The sequence below is a fragment of the Theobroma umbraticum genome, unplaced genomic scaffold (genome assembly GCF_002168275.2).
Source record: "Theobroma umbraticum cultivar Fairchild unplaced genomic scaffold, ASM216827v3 scaffold_4.1, whole genome shotgun sequence".
In the NCBI taxonomy this organism is placed as follows: domain Eukaryota; kingdom Viridiplantae; phylum Streptophyta; class Magnoliopsida; order Malvales; family Malvaceae; genus Theobroma; species Theobroma umbraticum.
In genome coordinates, this window is record NW_018397258.1 from 2,637,531 (window position 1) to 2,651,244 (window position 13,714).

Below are 13,714 nucleotides of genomic sequence, written 5' to 3' on the forward strand. Positions count from 1 at the left end.
GTTTCCTTTCTCAAATTAAAAAAGAGAAAAAGAAGATCAGCTGAACAATTTTAAAGTACAACCATTATAAACAATGCTTCACTTTGAAGCAGGACAAGAAGTCCCAATAGCTGAAAACGTGAACCTATCCAATTGCTACAGTGAACTTTTCACCTTATATATGCATCATTTGTCTGTCTAGCAAACACATCACCCAAAGCAAGTTCTGGTCTTCATTTCCAACAATGGAGTTGTTAGGGTTGAGTCCAATGAGAATCCTAGTAATATATCTTTCACACCTTTTCTCCATCTTGTTTCCTTCTTCCTCCATTTACAAACAAAGCATATTCATTCTAGCTTGATTTTTTTTTCCAAGTGGTGGTTAATCACTTGACAGTCCATTTCCCTGCATTTTTGTACCAAAACCTTTTGTGTTTCTTGACATGGTCTTTTTTTTGCTCCCATTTGTCCATTCTGGTTCATAACCAAGCTTCTAACTTCCCCTTAACAAAAAAAGTCATACTAAACCATGTTAATTGGCTCATCATTTCCTCATGAGTTCATCTAATGGGTACTTACTTTCTCTTCTCTGTTACCTTCTTGACCTTGCAGGTAACCAAGATAGCCACAGTCCTTATTCTGGTGGCAATCTCGGGTCTAAGAGGAGCTGAGGCCAGGAAAGGAAGGACACTGGAGTCCTTTGAGTACACAGCTATAAGTTGCAGAGAACACACTGCATCAATAACTGATTTTGGAGGAGTTGGTGACGGGAAAACATCAAATACTAAAGCATTTCAGGATGCAGTTAATCGTCTCAGCCAGTATGCATCCGATGGGGGGGCTCAGCTATATGTTCCTGCTGGACAATGGCTGACTGGTAGCTTTAGCCTCACCAGCCATTTCACTCTTTATCTTCACAAGGATGCTGTTCTCCTTGCTTCTCAGGTTTGATTCGTCACATCATTTTTTCTACTGCTTACTGAAAGTTGCACCAAATTCATGTTTCAGGTTATTAACCTCGTATACTTTTACTTATGTTGGAAACGTGCTAGAAGTCCGATGTACTCCAGGTGGCCGGAATAATAAGGTTCTGTTTAGAGCAAAACAAGGGCAATCTTTGACATGAAAGATATTCCTCTTTCCAGGTGTCACTACAACTATAGGACTTGAAATTCTAGCAAACTTGCACCTAACCAAGACTCAGAAATCCCAAACACAGGCAATTTCAGACGTGAAATTGACTGCCATAGACGACTTTTTATGTGCCAAAATCACAGTCCACTAATTCTTTACTACTAACTGTTAGTAGGTGATTTCGAATTATGTGCTGTATTAGGTAGCCCAGACAGCGTTGGTCCATTTTATCTAACCTTACTAACTCTTTGACTAACCACTTGGTTTAGGATATGAGCGAGTGGCCTGTTTTGAAGCCATTGCCATCGTATGGTCGAGGAAGGGATGCAGCTGGAGGAAGGTTTACCAGCCTCATTTTTGGAACTAATCTCACCGACGTCATTGTTACAGGTAAATTTTTATTTTTGTTTTATTTGCATCAATTCAAGCTGATTAATGGACTCTACATATATTATATATAATCTTGGTTTATCAGGGGCCAATGGTACAATTGATGGTCAAGGTGCATTCTGGTGGCAAAATTTCCACAAGGGCAAACTGAAATACACCCGACCTTACCTAATCGAATTCATGTACTCTGATAATATTCAGATATCAAATTTAACTCTTCTCAACTCCCCAACATGGAATGTTCATCCAGTTTACAGCAGGTAAAAGCAGTTTATGCTTCTTCAATCACATCCCTCCACGTGGAAACGACGTAGAGACATGATTAATTCTTGGTTTTTGTTTCTGTTGATGCAGTAATATTCTTGTACAAGGCGTTACCATCATTGCTCCTATCACATCTCCAAATACGGATGGCATCAATCCTGGTATTAATTTTTACTTTGAAGCCAGCAATATTAACTTGTGATCAATCTCTAAGAATTGTTTGTTTTGATTTGATGGTCAGATTCTTGCACAAATGTTAGAATTGAGGACTGCTACATAGTCTCAGGAGATGACTGCATAGCAGTGAAGAGTGGTTGGGATGAGTATGGCATTTCATTCGGGATGCCCACCAAACAATTAGTCATCAGGCGGCTGACATGCATTTCTCCTTACAGCGCAGCCATTGCGTTGGGAAGCGAGATGTCGGGTGGAATCCAGGATGTCAGAGCAGAAGACATCACCGCCGTCCACACAGAATCTGGGGTCAGGATCAAGACTGCTAGAGGAAGAGGAGGGTTCGTAAAAGACATATACGTGAAGAGAATGACTTTGCACACCATGAAATGGGTGTTTTGGATGACAGGAAACTATAAAGCGCATGCTGATAATCACTACGACCCCAATGCACTGCCCGTGATTCAAGGGATCAATTACAGAGACGTCGTGGCGGACAATGCGTCGATGGCGGCCAGGTTGGAAGGAATTGAAGGTGATCCATTTACGCAAATCTGTATATCGAATGTCACCATTGGACTGGCAGCCAAGGCTAAGAAGGTGCCATGGACTTGCACTGACATTGAGGGGATCACAAGCGGAGTAAGCCCTCGGCCATGTGACCTGTTACCTGACCAAGGGCCGAAAAAAATTACAGCTTGCGACTTCCCGCCAGAGCCATTGTCCATTGATAGGGTGGTGCTCAAAAGTTGTACCTATAGGGTGAATTATGTGTGACTGATACTAGTAACGTAGAACTAAGTTGGTTGCCAGATGTAGTTAGAGTTCTCGCAGTTGGGACCTCTTTGAGTCTATCCTTAATGTTGCTGTTTCTCATCTTATGAAGAGTTACATTATATTTAATGTAAATTGAATGTATCTTCGAGAAATTATGTTCGTACAGGCATTGTAAGAATCGTCCACAGGCAAAAGGTATCTAGCTTTTGTCCTTAACATTTTTAACAAAACCACCTATCACCAATTCAACTAGACACCCGACAAAAACCAGATCAGAAGGAATTCCAGGAGCAACCAGCTTGTTACAAGCAACATATACAAAATTTTTAAGCAGTTTCCTGACAAGAGTATGAAAAGTCCACAGAATCAACACAATTAAAGCAATTCCTCGTGTATTTCCGTACCCAAGAAAGCCTACATGGCCATATACAGAATACATGCTCCACGTGTACAGACTTCTAGTTCACTCCTCGAGATGAAATGAACTGTTAACAGTGTCATGGCTCAAATAACTAATCTCTCTACAGTCAAAAGTAGAGCTTTCTCCAACTAGAGGTTGAAGCTCATTCTGATGAGCAGGACAATTGACAACCAGTGCACTAGTACCTCCTCCTCACAAATTTAAATGCTGCAGGCAGCAAGAGACGCGAGATGGAAGTTGAATAAACTCTCAGTCTGTTTAAGAGTATTCTAAGCTGAGTCGATATCTTTCTAATCTCAAAAGAGAATGATGAATCCTACCTACTATGGCAGCAAACCAGAGCCACTACGTACACTTCCAGGCATATACAACACCTCATCCTCAATGAATTGGGTCTGGATTGTATTTAACAGATTCTCTATAGATGAGCTCCTTGATATTTTCTTCAGTAAAAGATGGTTGCTCAAAATCAAAACTAAAAGGCCTTGGGCAAACAGGCTCCTCATTGATGTCATGAAGAGGTGCCAAGTATTGGTGGCATAAAGCCTCATCGACTGCAAGAAACAATAAAAAGTTAGTAAATGAAGAAAAATAAACCTTACGGTGGTGTACAAGAAAAAGGGAAGGGAGGCGAGGCGTGGGTTAGGGTGGGGTCAGCTAGGGACAATATGGTTCCAAGCATCATGACAAATTTTCCAATGCCTGCTCAAAACTTAAGCATAAAATAGCAACTTCTGCTCAAACAAACATAGGAACTATCTGAATCTTAAATTAACCACAATCTTATCATGAACTAGCAGTAAAAAATCAGCGACTATTATACCTGTAATGCGCCTATGGGGATCAAAGATAAGCATCTTCTCTAACAAATCAACAGCACCAGGTGACATGTTAGTAAATCTACCAGAGAAATTTTGTCTTGGGTATTGTGGAAGCTGCCTAACATATCTTCTGGCATTGTCACTTCGAAGGAACCCGAGACTGGAATCATCCGGTGAACCTATAAGCTATTCCAAGGTAAAGGAAAATATGCCCAAATTTAGCATACTTTGTTCTATTTCAATCAAGATAAGCAAAAACTCAACCCCTTCAGAAAAACTGTGTTCAGTTTTCTGGAGATAGGAAAAATATCTACAGCATTTCTTAGGACACAATTGTCAAAGGAAAACCAGAACTAAAAAAAGAACAAACAAATTAATATTGCACAGGAATGCATTGTCCATGTTAATTTTACAGAATTTAAAACAGCTAACCAAGTAAAGGTAAAAGAAGCAGGAGACATGGGGTTAAAAAGTGAGTACCCAGGCAATACTCTCCACAATTCACAGCTAGAAGGCTACATTTTTCATTTTTTAAAAACAAAGAAGTATTCTCTTCCTTGGACGATCATAGAACTCATTCTTTGGAGATTTTGATTTTGCATCTATACCTTACAGCCTAAATGCTCAACCATCTAACCTACTTGTTCAGAAGAAGCATTTCTTGGATAGCCCTGACTATTGCCGGTTTAAGCTCCTTGTTAGAATTCAAGATTATGCAATTTCACAGAGGAGGGAAAATACATCTGAGAATCATGCAATCAAAGGGCCAACAGAAATGGGCCAAAACATATACCAAATGACATGGTAGGATGCGCTTAAAAGATCTTCAAACTACAAGAAACAATAAGGTGTTAAAGAGCATCTAAACAGCTTTCATGTAGTTTCTTGTGAGAAAATTCTAGAAAACGTACCTCTGTGATAAGCCTCAGTTGATGCACATAGTCTTTGCCAGGGAAGAGAGGTTGTCTAGTCATGATTTCACCAAGTATGCAACCCACCGACCAAATATCAATTGCAGCAGTGTACTCAGAACAATTCAAAAGCAATTCTGGTGCCCGGTACCAACGAGTAACTACATATTCTGTCATAAAATCAGTTTCAGATGTTGTCCTTGCAAGCCCAAAATCTCCAATTTTAAGGTCACAATTTGCATTCAGAAGCAAATTGCTGGGCTTCAAATCACGATGCAAAACATTTGCTGAATGCACATATTTGAGCCCTCGTAAAACCTGATATAGAAAGTACTGCAAGAGTAGCACTGCATAATCAACAATGGTTCCAGCTTCTAAGCTGCTAAATACGATCATACGATGTTTCTAACTGAATTTGACAACAAATAGTAGGAATATTCCAGTATCATTTAAATGAGGGAATGCATTTGGTACCAACCCGACAATGATCATCTGTCAATGCTTGGTTGGATCGTATGATTTGATGAAGATCAGTGTCCATCAGTTCATAAACGATGTAGACATCATTAAAGTTTTCCCTCTGTGGAGGCCGTATGATGTCTTTAATGGCAATCACCTGAAGAAATAAAGGACCAATCAGTTATATTAATTCCACAATCAGAGATTAACTACTTTAGTAGAATCTCATGTCACTATTAAGATGCAGATATATAAAGTGAAGCGACTTTGTTATCCAAGCCTAAGAGTAAGAAACTAACATAGAACCTGTCCTCTGTCGGTTGAAATGATAAAAGCATTAGTCAAACAAGAAAATTCTGATAAGAACACTTAATTAGTCACAGCTAATAATTTGCATGTTGCAAAACTAAATGCCCACCAATTTAATCAAAGCATATAAAGACTGATAACAACAGTTTTCACACGATTTAGGAAAAGCCTCTTTAGGTAGTTTTTTCTAACATGCAAATGAACAATGAAGGTTTATGCATAATATCATAAATTGGCCCTTGCTTAATTGATAAAATATCTTCCCAAGGAACTCAAATCAACAGGAAGGTTTGCACAAATGCCTGTGATTACACAAATGGGGACAAACATGTGGATATTGTTTTTATCTCCTTTTTTAAAGGATGGTCCAAGCCTTACATGATGGAAAGAAAGGAACTTTTTCATTTCCACAGATGGTTTAAACGGCCACAGCAACTTCACCCTTACATTAACCAATGAGCCTAACAATTAGGGGTATATTGACTTAAACACATATTGAAATGTCCAACAAATAGCTGAACATGTGAACTATTAAGCTCACAAAACTTACATTCTCATGCTCCATGTGACGAAGAAGCTTGATCTCTCGCAATGTCCTTTTGGCATCAATCCTGTTGTCAAATGCATTACCAATTTTCTTGATAGCAACCTCCTCCCGTGTCTCCGAATTCATAGCAGCACTAACAAAAAGTGGGGGAAAAAAATCACATCTTAGCTTCATATTATTAGCAACAAATAGAAAGTAAGTGAATAAGCAGAATGGTAATTTTTCTTCAAGCCACTCAAAAACACAATTGGCATATCATGAGTGATGATAACCAATTAACCAAATGAATGCAAACTCACACATCATGCATGAGCATAGATGCAAATTGCTATATGGTTGTTTGAAACCAATGCAATCTTAATTTTATAGAATCCTAGACTCATTCACTTCAATTTGGCCCTAAATTTGGAAGCTTAATTTCATTAAATCAAGCACACCGCAAAACTGAAAACACAGCTAAAAACGATAATAAGAGCCACAGTCGAGTGTCACTCTCAATCCTAGATGAAGTAAAGGCAAAGGTCAATCATTCATTCACCAAAGATAGAGCGATTATAATGCGCTCAAAAACAAAAGAAAAACAACCTAGCCTGTATCATCCTAAAGAATTGCAAGCTTTATTCTGAATTAACAGATATCAAGCAAAATACAGGCCTTACTAATATCAATTTCTCATAACAAAATGTAAATAAGTTATTAAAATCAAGAAACTTAATCTAACAAAGAAACCCCACCAAAAAAAAAGCCTTAACTTAACATCATATTTCGAATTCTTGAAAACTATCACGTAGAACCTCGAGAGTAAGACAAACCCAGATCATAAAATGAAGAAGAACTCAATCAAAATCGAAACTTTAGCGCAAACAAGGTTTAAAGAAGAAGAAAGAAGAAAAAAAAAAAGAAAACTTACCAGACGATACCATAAGCACCGCGGCCAACGGGGCGGATAGGAGGGACGTACTTTCTGGAAACTTCGAAGAGGTTACCATAGACGTTGTACTGAACATAGCGTCCACCATGAGTTGGTATTCCTTTGATGCCGTGATCCCCTGACCCAGTGCTGGACTCTATTGACATGCTTTCGGGACCCGAATGTTGGATAACCCGGACCCAACTCCAACCCGAAAGAAAGAAGGAAAAATCTCTGCAGTGATAACAGCTAAAACTCAGAAGAGAGGGAGAGAAAGAAGGAAAAGAAAGGAAAGGAAAGGGGGGGCTAAAATTTGGGAGAGCGTGTCGGTAGTTGTAAAGTTTCTCCTTTTTTAATTTTCTTTTTTAAATTTCCCCTTTGGGTTACTGCCATTATTTTTTTCCAAGACGAGTGTGAACCTTTTGAACTGGAAAAGCTTGAGTCGCCCGTGAAGATTCCACCTTCCAGATACACCTTTCTTTCCTTCTCTTTCTTCCTAAATTTTCCTCTGTTTTCTTTTTTGTGGCTTTCCAGGGAAAGTTTTATATGGTTTTATAGTTTCCCCAGCAAGTTGTGAGGATTCTTACAGGCTTCTATGATATCGCCCTGCGACATAGTAAGATTTGTGTTCTGTATTCTTTTTCTGGATTATTATACACGAATTTTGTCTAAAGCCTTCTATGGTCAAAAGTCATGGTTACTCCGTGTTCCTAGTCAAAGGACCTCAAGGTCAAGCCCAACAAATCCATTTTTCCTAAAACTAATATCTTGTTTCCTCTTAATCTGAGTGACTTGGGACAATACTCCAAGTCAAAAAAGTTGGGATTTATACGAACGAGTAAATGTTTTCTATGTAACAAACTGGAAATTTGATGCTAAAATGTTGTTCACATAATCACATGGGTGGTGGAAAATTTCCTTACCCAAGGCCCCATTTTGAACTTCCTGATGTCTCAGACCCAGGTGAATTATTGCGTTATAATAATACAACATGGGGTCGAAACGTTTAATTTGGTAGATGGAAACGTGATGGCTTTCGCCACTTGACAATGGCGGGTGAAGGCTAATTAATTCCGAGAACTGGCAAATGGCCATCCAATATAAAAATATGGTCGTGCGATATCTTACAAGAAATTTAATAGCATAGCTCAATTCGAATCATTTGAATACGAAGACACCTATGTTGAAAGCAAAAGCTTGACATATAAATATTAATGCCTGCGTATTGAAATTTAACGTCAAGCCATGGCCCTAAACTCCAATCGTAACCCCCGAGCCTCGGGGCTTCAATATAATTTTACTGAGGAATTTTGGACAATCCAGTTGGGAATCTGCAAAACAAGCCAGTGTTGGAACAGTTTTTACGTGAGATGTTCATTGTCAAAGAGTCGAGTTCATATAATCACTGTCAAAGAACTAATAGGTCAAGTCATGCAAATCAATAGTCAAAGTCTGTTTTTTGTCTGGTTTAATGTATAGAATCACTGCCGGGTCAGCGCGGTAAGGTTGCATGAAGAAGATGGAGGCAATTTCTCAGCTTGGCATGGAATGGTCGGTCTAGGTCAAGAAATTTTGGAGCAATTATATATTTTAGTAGTTCAAGTTTGCTTCCGTTATAGAAAGTTTTGTTTGGCAAATGAAGTCCAATTTCACAGCAACCACTTTTGTCTTTCTGCTCTCACTGAGCACTGCGACCATTTGTTATTATGTTAGTTGTAGTTTATTTCACACGGTAGTAACCTGATTGCTTGCTGCTTGGGCATGCTCCCTGACGCCATTGATTCCACCACCAGGCAGCCAATTGGTCCCAAAATATAAAATAGCGTTAACGTTGCTGGCAAATGATGCTAAATACTAACGAATGCCTTTGTAAACGGGTTATTATGTCGAATCATGGATTCTAGGTTTTAAATATTTACGATATGAAACTTTCCCAGCATCAGGCTTATAAATAGTCATACTTAAAACTCTGCAAAATGAGCTGTAACCTGAACTCTTAACTCCCATTTGTTCAACTGGATCAAGCTCAATTCAAATATTTTAATACTAGTAAATTGATAATTTCCTATTGGAAAATAACAGAAAAGAGTCAGATGTCATGGGCAAACATATATAATAAAGACAAAAAAAGAAGAACTCCTTGTAGCTCAACTTCTCTCTGGCCCTTACAAGGTCTGCAAAATCCGCAGCCATAACCCCAAGGCCTAATCATAGTAGCCAAGTTTGGGTACTAAAAGACGATAATACACTCTAATTTCTTTCGTTTTTACTGAAGAGGATCGTGGGAGTGGGAGAACCGAGGACCTGGGCTCCGTGTCTCTTGAGTCTTGACTCAAGGCGCAAAGGCCGTGCCACCCGGTCATGGGAGGTTAGGTTAGTCTGATGATTAGGAAAACAATCAGTAGTAAGATTTTAAAAAATATATTTATATTTAATATATAAACAGTCTATATTTTTTAATTTAAAATTAAATATTAATATTTTTTTAAAAAAAAAATTCACTCTCCAACTTCCTCGTAACTGTTTCTTTTTTGTATTTTTTAAATTTCTCTCCAAGTTCATTATCTTCCTCTCCTCTTCTTCTTTCTTTAAGATTAAATTTGGTAAAATTATATAATTTCAAAAATAACGATAATTAAAAGTTTTTACTATACACTCACTTCCATGAGATGCCTCGCTTTGCATTATTATCATCTTTACTTATTTTTAGGTTTAGATCTAGGGCAATTGTAGAAACAATATAACATACCTAACTTTTGTCTCCTACCATTGAAACCAATCAAAATTAAAGTTGTGTCTCATGATTTAAAAAATCAAAATTGTTAAATCAATCAATAAGTACTCTTAAAAAAAAATTAATCAATGAATTCTTTCATTATAAAACATATAAAAAGTAATACCCATTATAATCCCATGAAAGTAGTTAATTAAATCAATGACAAGAATATAGACAAAAACTCTTAATCTCAAAATTAAAAATTTCATTATCAATTTCAAATCTTAATCAATTACATGTAAAGTAAAATTGAACTTAAATAAATGTTCAATTGTTTAAAGAAAACAAGAGAAAGGTCAAAGGGAAAAATGAATTAGAATATACAGGGAAAGTTACTCTTTCTCAAAAAATAAAACAACTTTAAAAAAAAAAAGAAAAACAAAATCTTAAAGACTTTTTAGACAAGCATGGAAGATCTATAAAAACTTTTCAAATAAAAAGGGTTAGACACACAAGTGGAACAGATTTTAAAGAGAGTAAAAAAAATTTAATTTTTTACCCCATTAAATGTTACAAAATTTGTAATATTTAATTTTAAATTTTTAATAGATTTTAATTTTATTTTATTAATGAGATAGCAAATTTTGATAGCTTGACAACCTATAATTTATATACACTATCAATGCAACTCTTCTCGCTTCACCTGCCATTGTCATGATACCATCGTCCATCTAGATTGAGCACCAATCGTCAGTTTCAACGAAACTGATAAATTTGGAAGTTCCAAGGACTTTGCTGACATGTTTCATCAGGAAGGAACTTCTCCCCGGTTGAGAAGAATAGATTCAGTACAAAGATAAATATAGTTAGTGATGGAGTGATGTCCGGGGTGAAAGAAAAGCTTGCAAAGATCAGAAAGTACACAACTAGAGTAGCCCCTCACTAAATTTGAAAGAGTTGAACTTGGATATATATCACTTGAATCCAAACCTATCATCCACTTCATATCAAGCATCCGACATCAAAAATATACGAACGGTTAAACGCATGATCTTCAGAGTCATCGTCTCATCACTAAAGCATGCTATACGTGTCAATAATAGGCTGAGCTGCAAAGCTAAAGGAGTTCAGCAACACATTGATAACTGATATCCCAGGGTAATGACAATTGATAATATTAACAACTAAAGAACATTTGCAAACAAATATAAGCCTCTATATATAATTTTTGACATAGCATGGTACAAATACACGTACAATGATGTAAATTAGTATTGTAACACACCTTACAACTCACACCACATGTACTGCCATAACCCAAACAAGGTGGTATATGTCTGCTAGTCGGAAAACAGGCAGTCCGATACCTAAACCATCTGAACACAGAAGAGTTTATCTTCATCACATTCATGATTCACCTCACAACTTGCTCTCCTACATTTCCTCCTAGCATTGAATTTGGGACAGTACCACCTACTCTTAGATTACAAAGTAAAGCATCACGCCCGCTCAAAACTATTTTGAAAAAGCCATCAACTACCTTTGAAAGATTATCTAGCCCTTGCGAAAGTTTATCTGCTGATTTTCTCAAATCTGAAACAGAGTTCTTAAACGTTACCTCTTCAATAGGACCCAACCCATCTTGGAGCAAAGGATACAATTTCTTGACAAGTGCATCGACAGCATCCAGTTCTCTTAAAACTGTAAATTTTCCACAAGAAAATATATTTCTAATTTCTGCATTCACGGTAGTTTGCACATTTGAAAAAACTTGTGCCCATGGTAGTGTATCAGGAACAGGTAAATCTAATAAATTCTTGGCAGAACCAGAGAAAGCTGCAGAAAAGACACTACAGATATATACAGTTGCCACCTTAGCTCCATACATTGCGCGCATCAACACCTTTCCTTTCGCAGAGTTCTTAACCTTAGGCAAGTTCAATGATTCCACTAGATTGTCCAGGATTGGGCGACAAGTTTCAAGCCTGGGATTTTTTGAGCCAATATGCTGTCTCCAGCTATCAAGTGAGGAACAGGCCCGCATGAACTGCTCTGAGGAGTTGGATTCCAACTTATGCAAAACACACTGAAGCAACAGATGGCCGTGATTGAGCCGTGTAAGCTCGGAGGTGTAAGCAATACTAATATCAAGCAACTTCACGCTGATGTCCAGGTACACATCTATCCATTTCTCATCCCAATCAGTCACAGGAAGCTCAAGCTCAGTTATCAGGTTTTTTATGTCACAGTGAATCTCAGAAAGTGACTCCATAGCTAGTTTCATCCATGACAAGCGAAGGATGTCATCCTTGTCTTTTGGCACAAGTTTTTGCAGCCTCTCTGACAGGGTGGCCTCAAACGTGTTCAACAAAGAAAGAAGTCTTGGAGACAACTGAGAACCCTTGGGTGATATCATACGGAAAGGATTTGCAAAAGGGAAGAAAGGGCGATGTGGTTCCTGAGATCGACTCATTTCACTGTTACTTACTGCAAGATCCAAAACAAAATATTCAATCATCATAACAAAAACCAGACTCCAAAATCAAATCACCATGAATAATTCCAAGGATTATGACAAACATCAAACACCCTGAATTCCCATAGGTCAAACCCTAAACCTCATCTTTACAACATACACAGGCCAAGCTTTAAAGTCATCGTCTCCATACTCGTGACAAACCATTAAGTTCCATGACCAACAATAAGGGTGCCTCAACTTATCCCTCCCTCTCATTTCTAATCAAAAGGGAAATTAACTTGAACCCTTCTCCAAAACCATAGCAAGCAGATCTAACCCCCGTAAGGATCATACACAATTAGATAAGATGAATTTTGTGGATACAGACAAATGATTGACAGCAGCCAAGACCATTTATTCGACACCAAAATCATGACGAATACATGCAAAAGAGATGGTGTAACTATAAATCCAGGGGAGATGGAAAGAAAGCAATCAACGTAGTACACAGATATCTCCTCGATTACCTTCATTTCCTCCCCTGGTTATCCACCTTATCTTTTGCTTTATTTCTACATAATTTCCCCCTTGATTATTAGGTCAACTTGATAAAGAGAAACAGACTGGTCATTTCTACACAAATAAAAATCATTCCACAACATAAAACTTCAAAGATATCCTAAAAATCGCATCTTTAAACACAAATCTTTAACATCCAAAGTCAAAAACACATAAACTAGAGCCAGATCTGATGAATCTGAAGCAAATCTAACACAAAAAAATCCAGAAATATGAAGTCAAACAAATCTCTAAACAAATAAAACAAAAAAAAAAACTTACCCAAATTTTAGATCTTTACGCCAAGATACCTATTACACCAAGCAGAACCAAAATTGTCCACAGATATGTTAGGGATTTGCTAAGAATTGAAGATAAAAAACAAATCAGAACCTCAAAATGTTTCAAAAACTAAGAATCTTCATCTCCAAAATGGAACAAAAAAAAATTGTTTTCTTCACGATTGCAAAGAAAAGCATTTGAAAAGTTTAAAATAAAAAAAAGAGAGAATAAATAGGAACAAGAGAGAGATCAGAATTAAACCTGCCCTAGTACTCGTAAGAGATTTGGGGAATTTCGATGAAAGCTTCAAAACGCGGTTGTTGTGGTTTCGTTGAAATATCGCCCTTGGACCATGTCGATCGTCTTTTTCTGTAGTAGTTGAAGATGAGGAGTGTTGATGTGATCACTGCCTGTTACGAGTAATCGGTCACAGAATATACACGTGGAAGACGATTAATGGAAAGTATTGGAGATAACGAATAGCAAATTTTTGTTTTTTCCAATTTTGTTTATTTGTTTAAGGGGCCGTCGGCTCGTCGGTGTGGACTTTTCAATTGGGATTCTCTTTTTCTCGTTTTTTCCAATGGGCCAGACGCCAGCCCCA

General features: G+C 37.5%; 3 protein-coding genes across 6 annotated transcripts; 1 reads left to right on the forward strand and 2 right to left on the reverse strand.

Moving 5' to 3' along the window:
• Positions 1–51: 51 nt before the first annotated feature.
• Positions 52–2,881, forward strand: LOC110413651 (putative polygalacturonase). 2 transcript variants are annotated; one of them, XM_021424555.2, is made up of 6 exons: positions 52–260; positions 592–924; positions 1,383–1,503; positions 1,589–1,763; positions 1,858–1,928; positions 2,009–2,881. In XM_021424555.2, exons 1-6 carry the CDS (start codon positions 225–227, stop codon positions 2,716–2,718), a joined length of 1,446 nt encoding a protein of 481 aa, XP_021280230.1. In that variant the 5' UTR covers positions 52–224; the 3' UTR covers positions 2,719–2,881. The 2 variants fall into 2 exon arrangements, with proteins under 2 accessions (XP_021280230.1, XP_021280229.1); XM_021424554.1 differs by lacking the exon at positions 52–260 and having other exon boundaries at positions 532–924.
• A 212-nt stretch (positions 2,882–3,093) lies between these two features.
• On the reverse strand, positions 3,094–7,736 carry LOC110413652 (mitogen-activated protein kinase homolog MMK2). Of its 2 annotated transcripts, XR_002444946.2 has the most exons (8): positions 7,516–7,736; positions 7,097–7,330; positions 6,190–6,319; positions 5,350–5,487; positions 4,872–5,204; positions 3,963–4,146; positions 3,460–3,693; positions 3,094–3,346 (listed from the first exon to the last, which is right to left on the reverse strand). XR_002444946.2 is itself a non-coding variant. In XM_021424556.2 (7 exons), exons 2-7 carry the CDS (start codon positions 7,261–7,263, stop codon positions 3,521–3,523), a joined length of 1,125 nt encoding a protein of 374 aa, XP_021280231.1. In that variant the 5' UTR covers positions 7,264–7,330; positions 7,516–7,736; the 3' UTR covers positions 3,094–3,520. The 2 variants fall into 2 exon arrangements, 1 of the variants encoding a protein (XP_021280231.1); XM_021424556.2 differs by having other exon boundaries at positions 3,094–3,693.
• Positions 7,737–11,006: 3,270 nt separating this feature from the next.
• On the reverse strand, positions 11,007–13,500 carry LOC110413653 (protein BPS1, chloroplastic-like). Of its 2 annotated transcripts, none has more exons than XM_021424557.2 (3): positions 13,372–13,500; positions 13,111–13,139; positions 11,007–12,299 (listed from the first exon to the last, which is right to left on the reverse strand). In XM_021424557.2, exon 3 carries the CDS (start codon positions 12,283–12,285, stop codon positions 11,227–11,229), a length of 1,059 nt encoding a protein of 352 aa, XP_021280232.1. In that variant the 5' UTR covers positions 12,286–12,299; positions 13,111–13,139; positions 13,372–13,500; the 3' UTR covers positions 11,007–11,226. The 2 variants fall into 2 exon arrangements, with proteins under 2 accessions (XP_021280232.1, XP_021280233.1); XM_021424558.2 differs by having other exon boundaries at positions 13,111–13,189; positions 13,372–13,448.
• Positions 13,501–13,714: the final 214 nt, after the last annotated feature.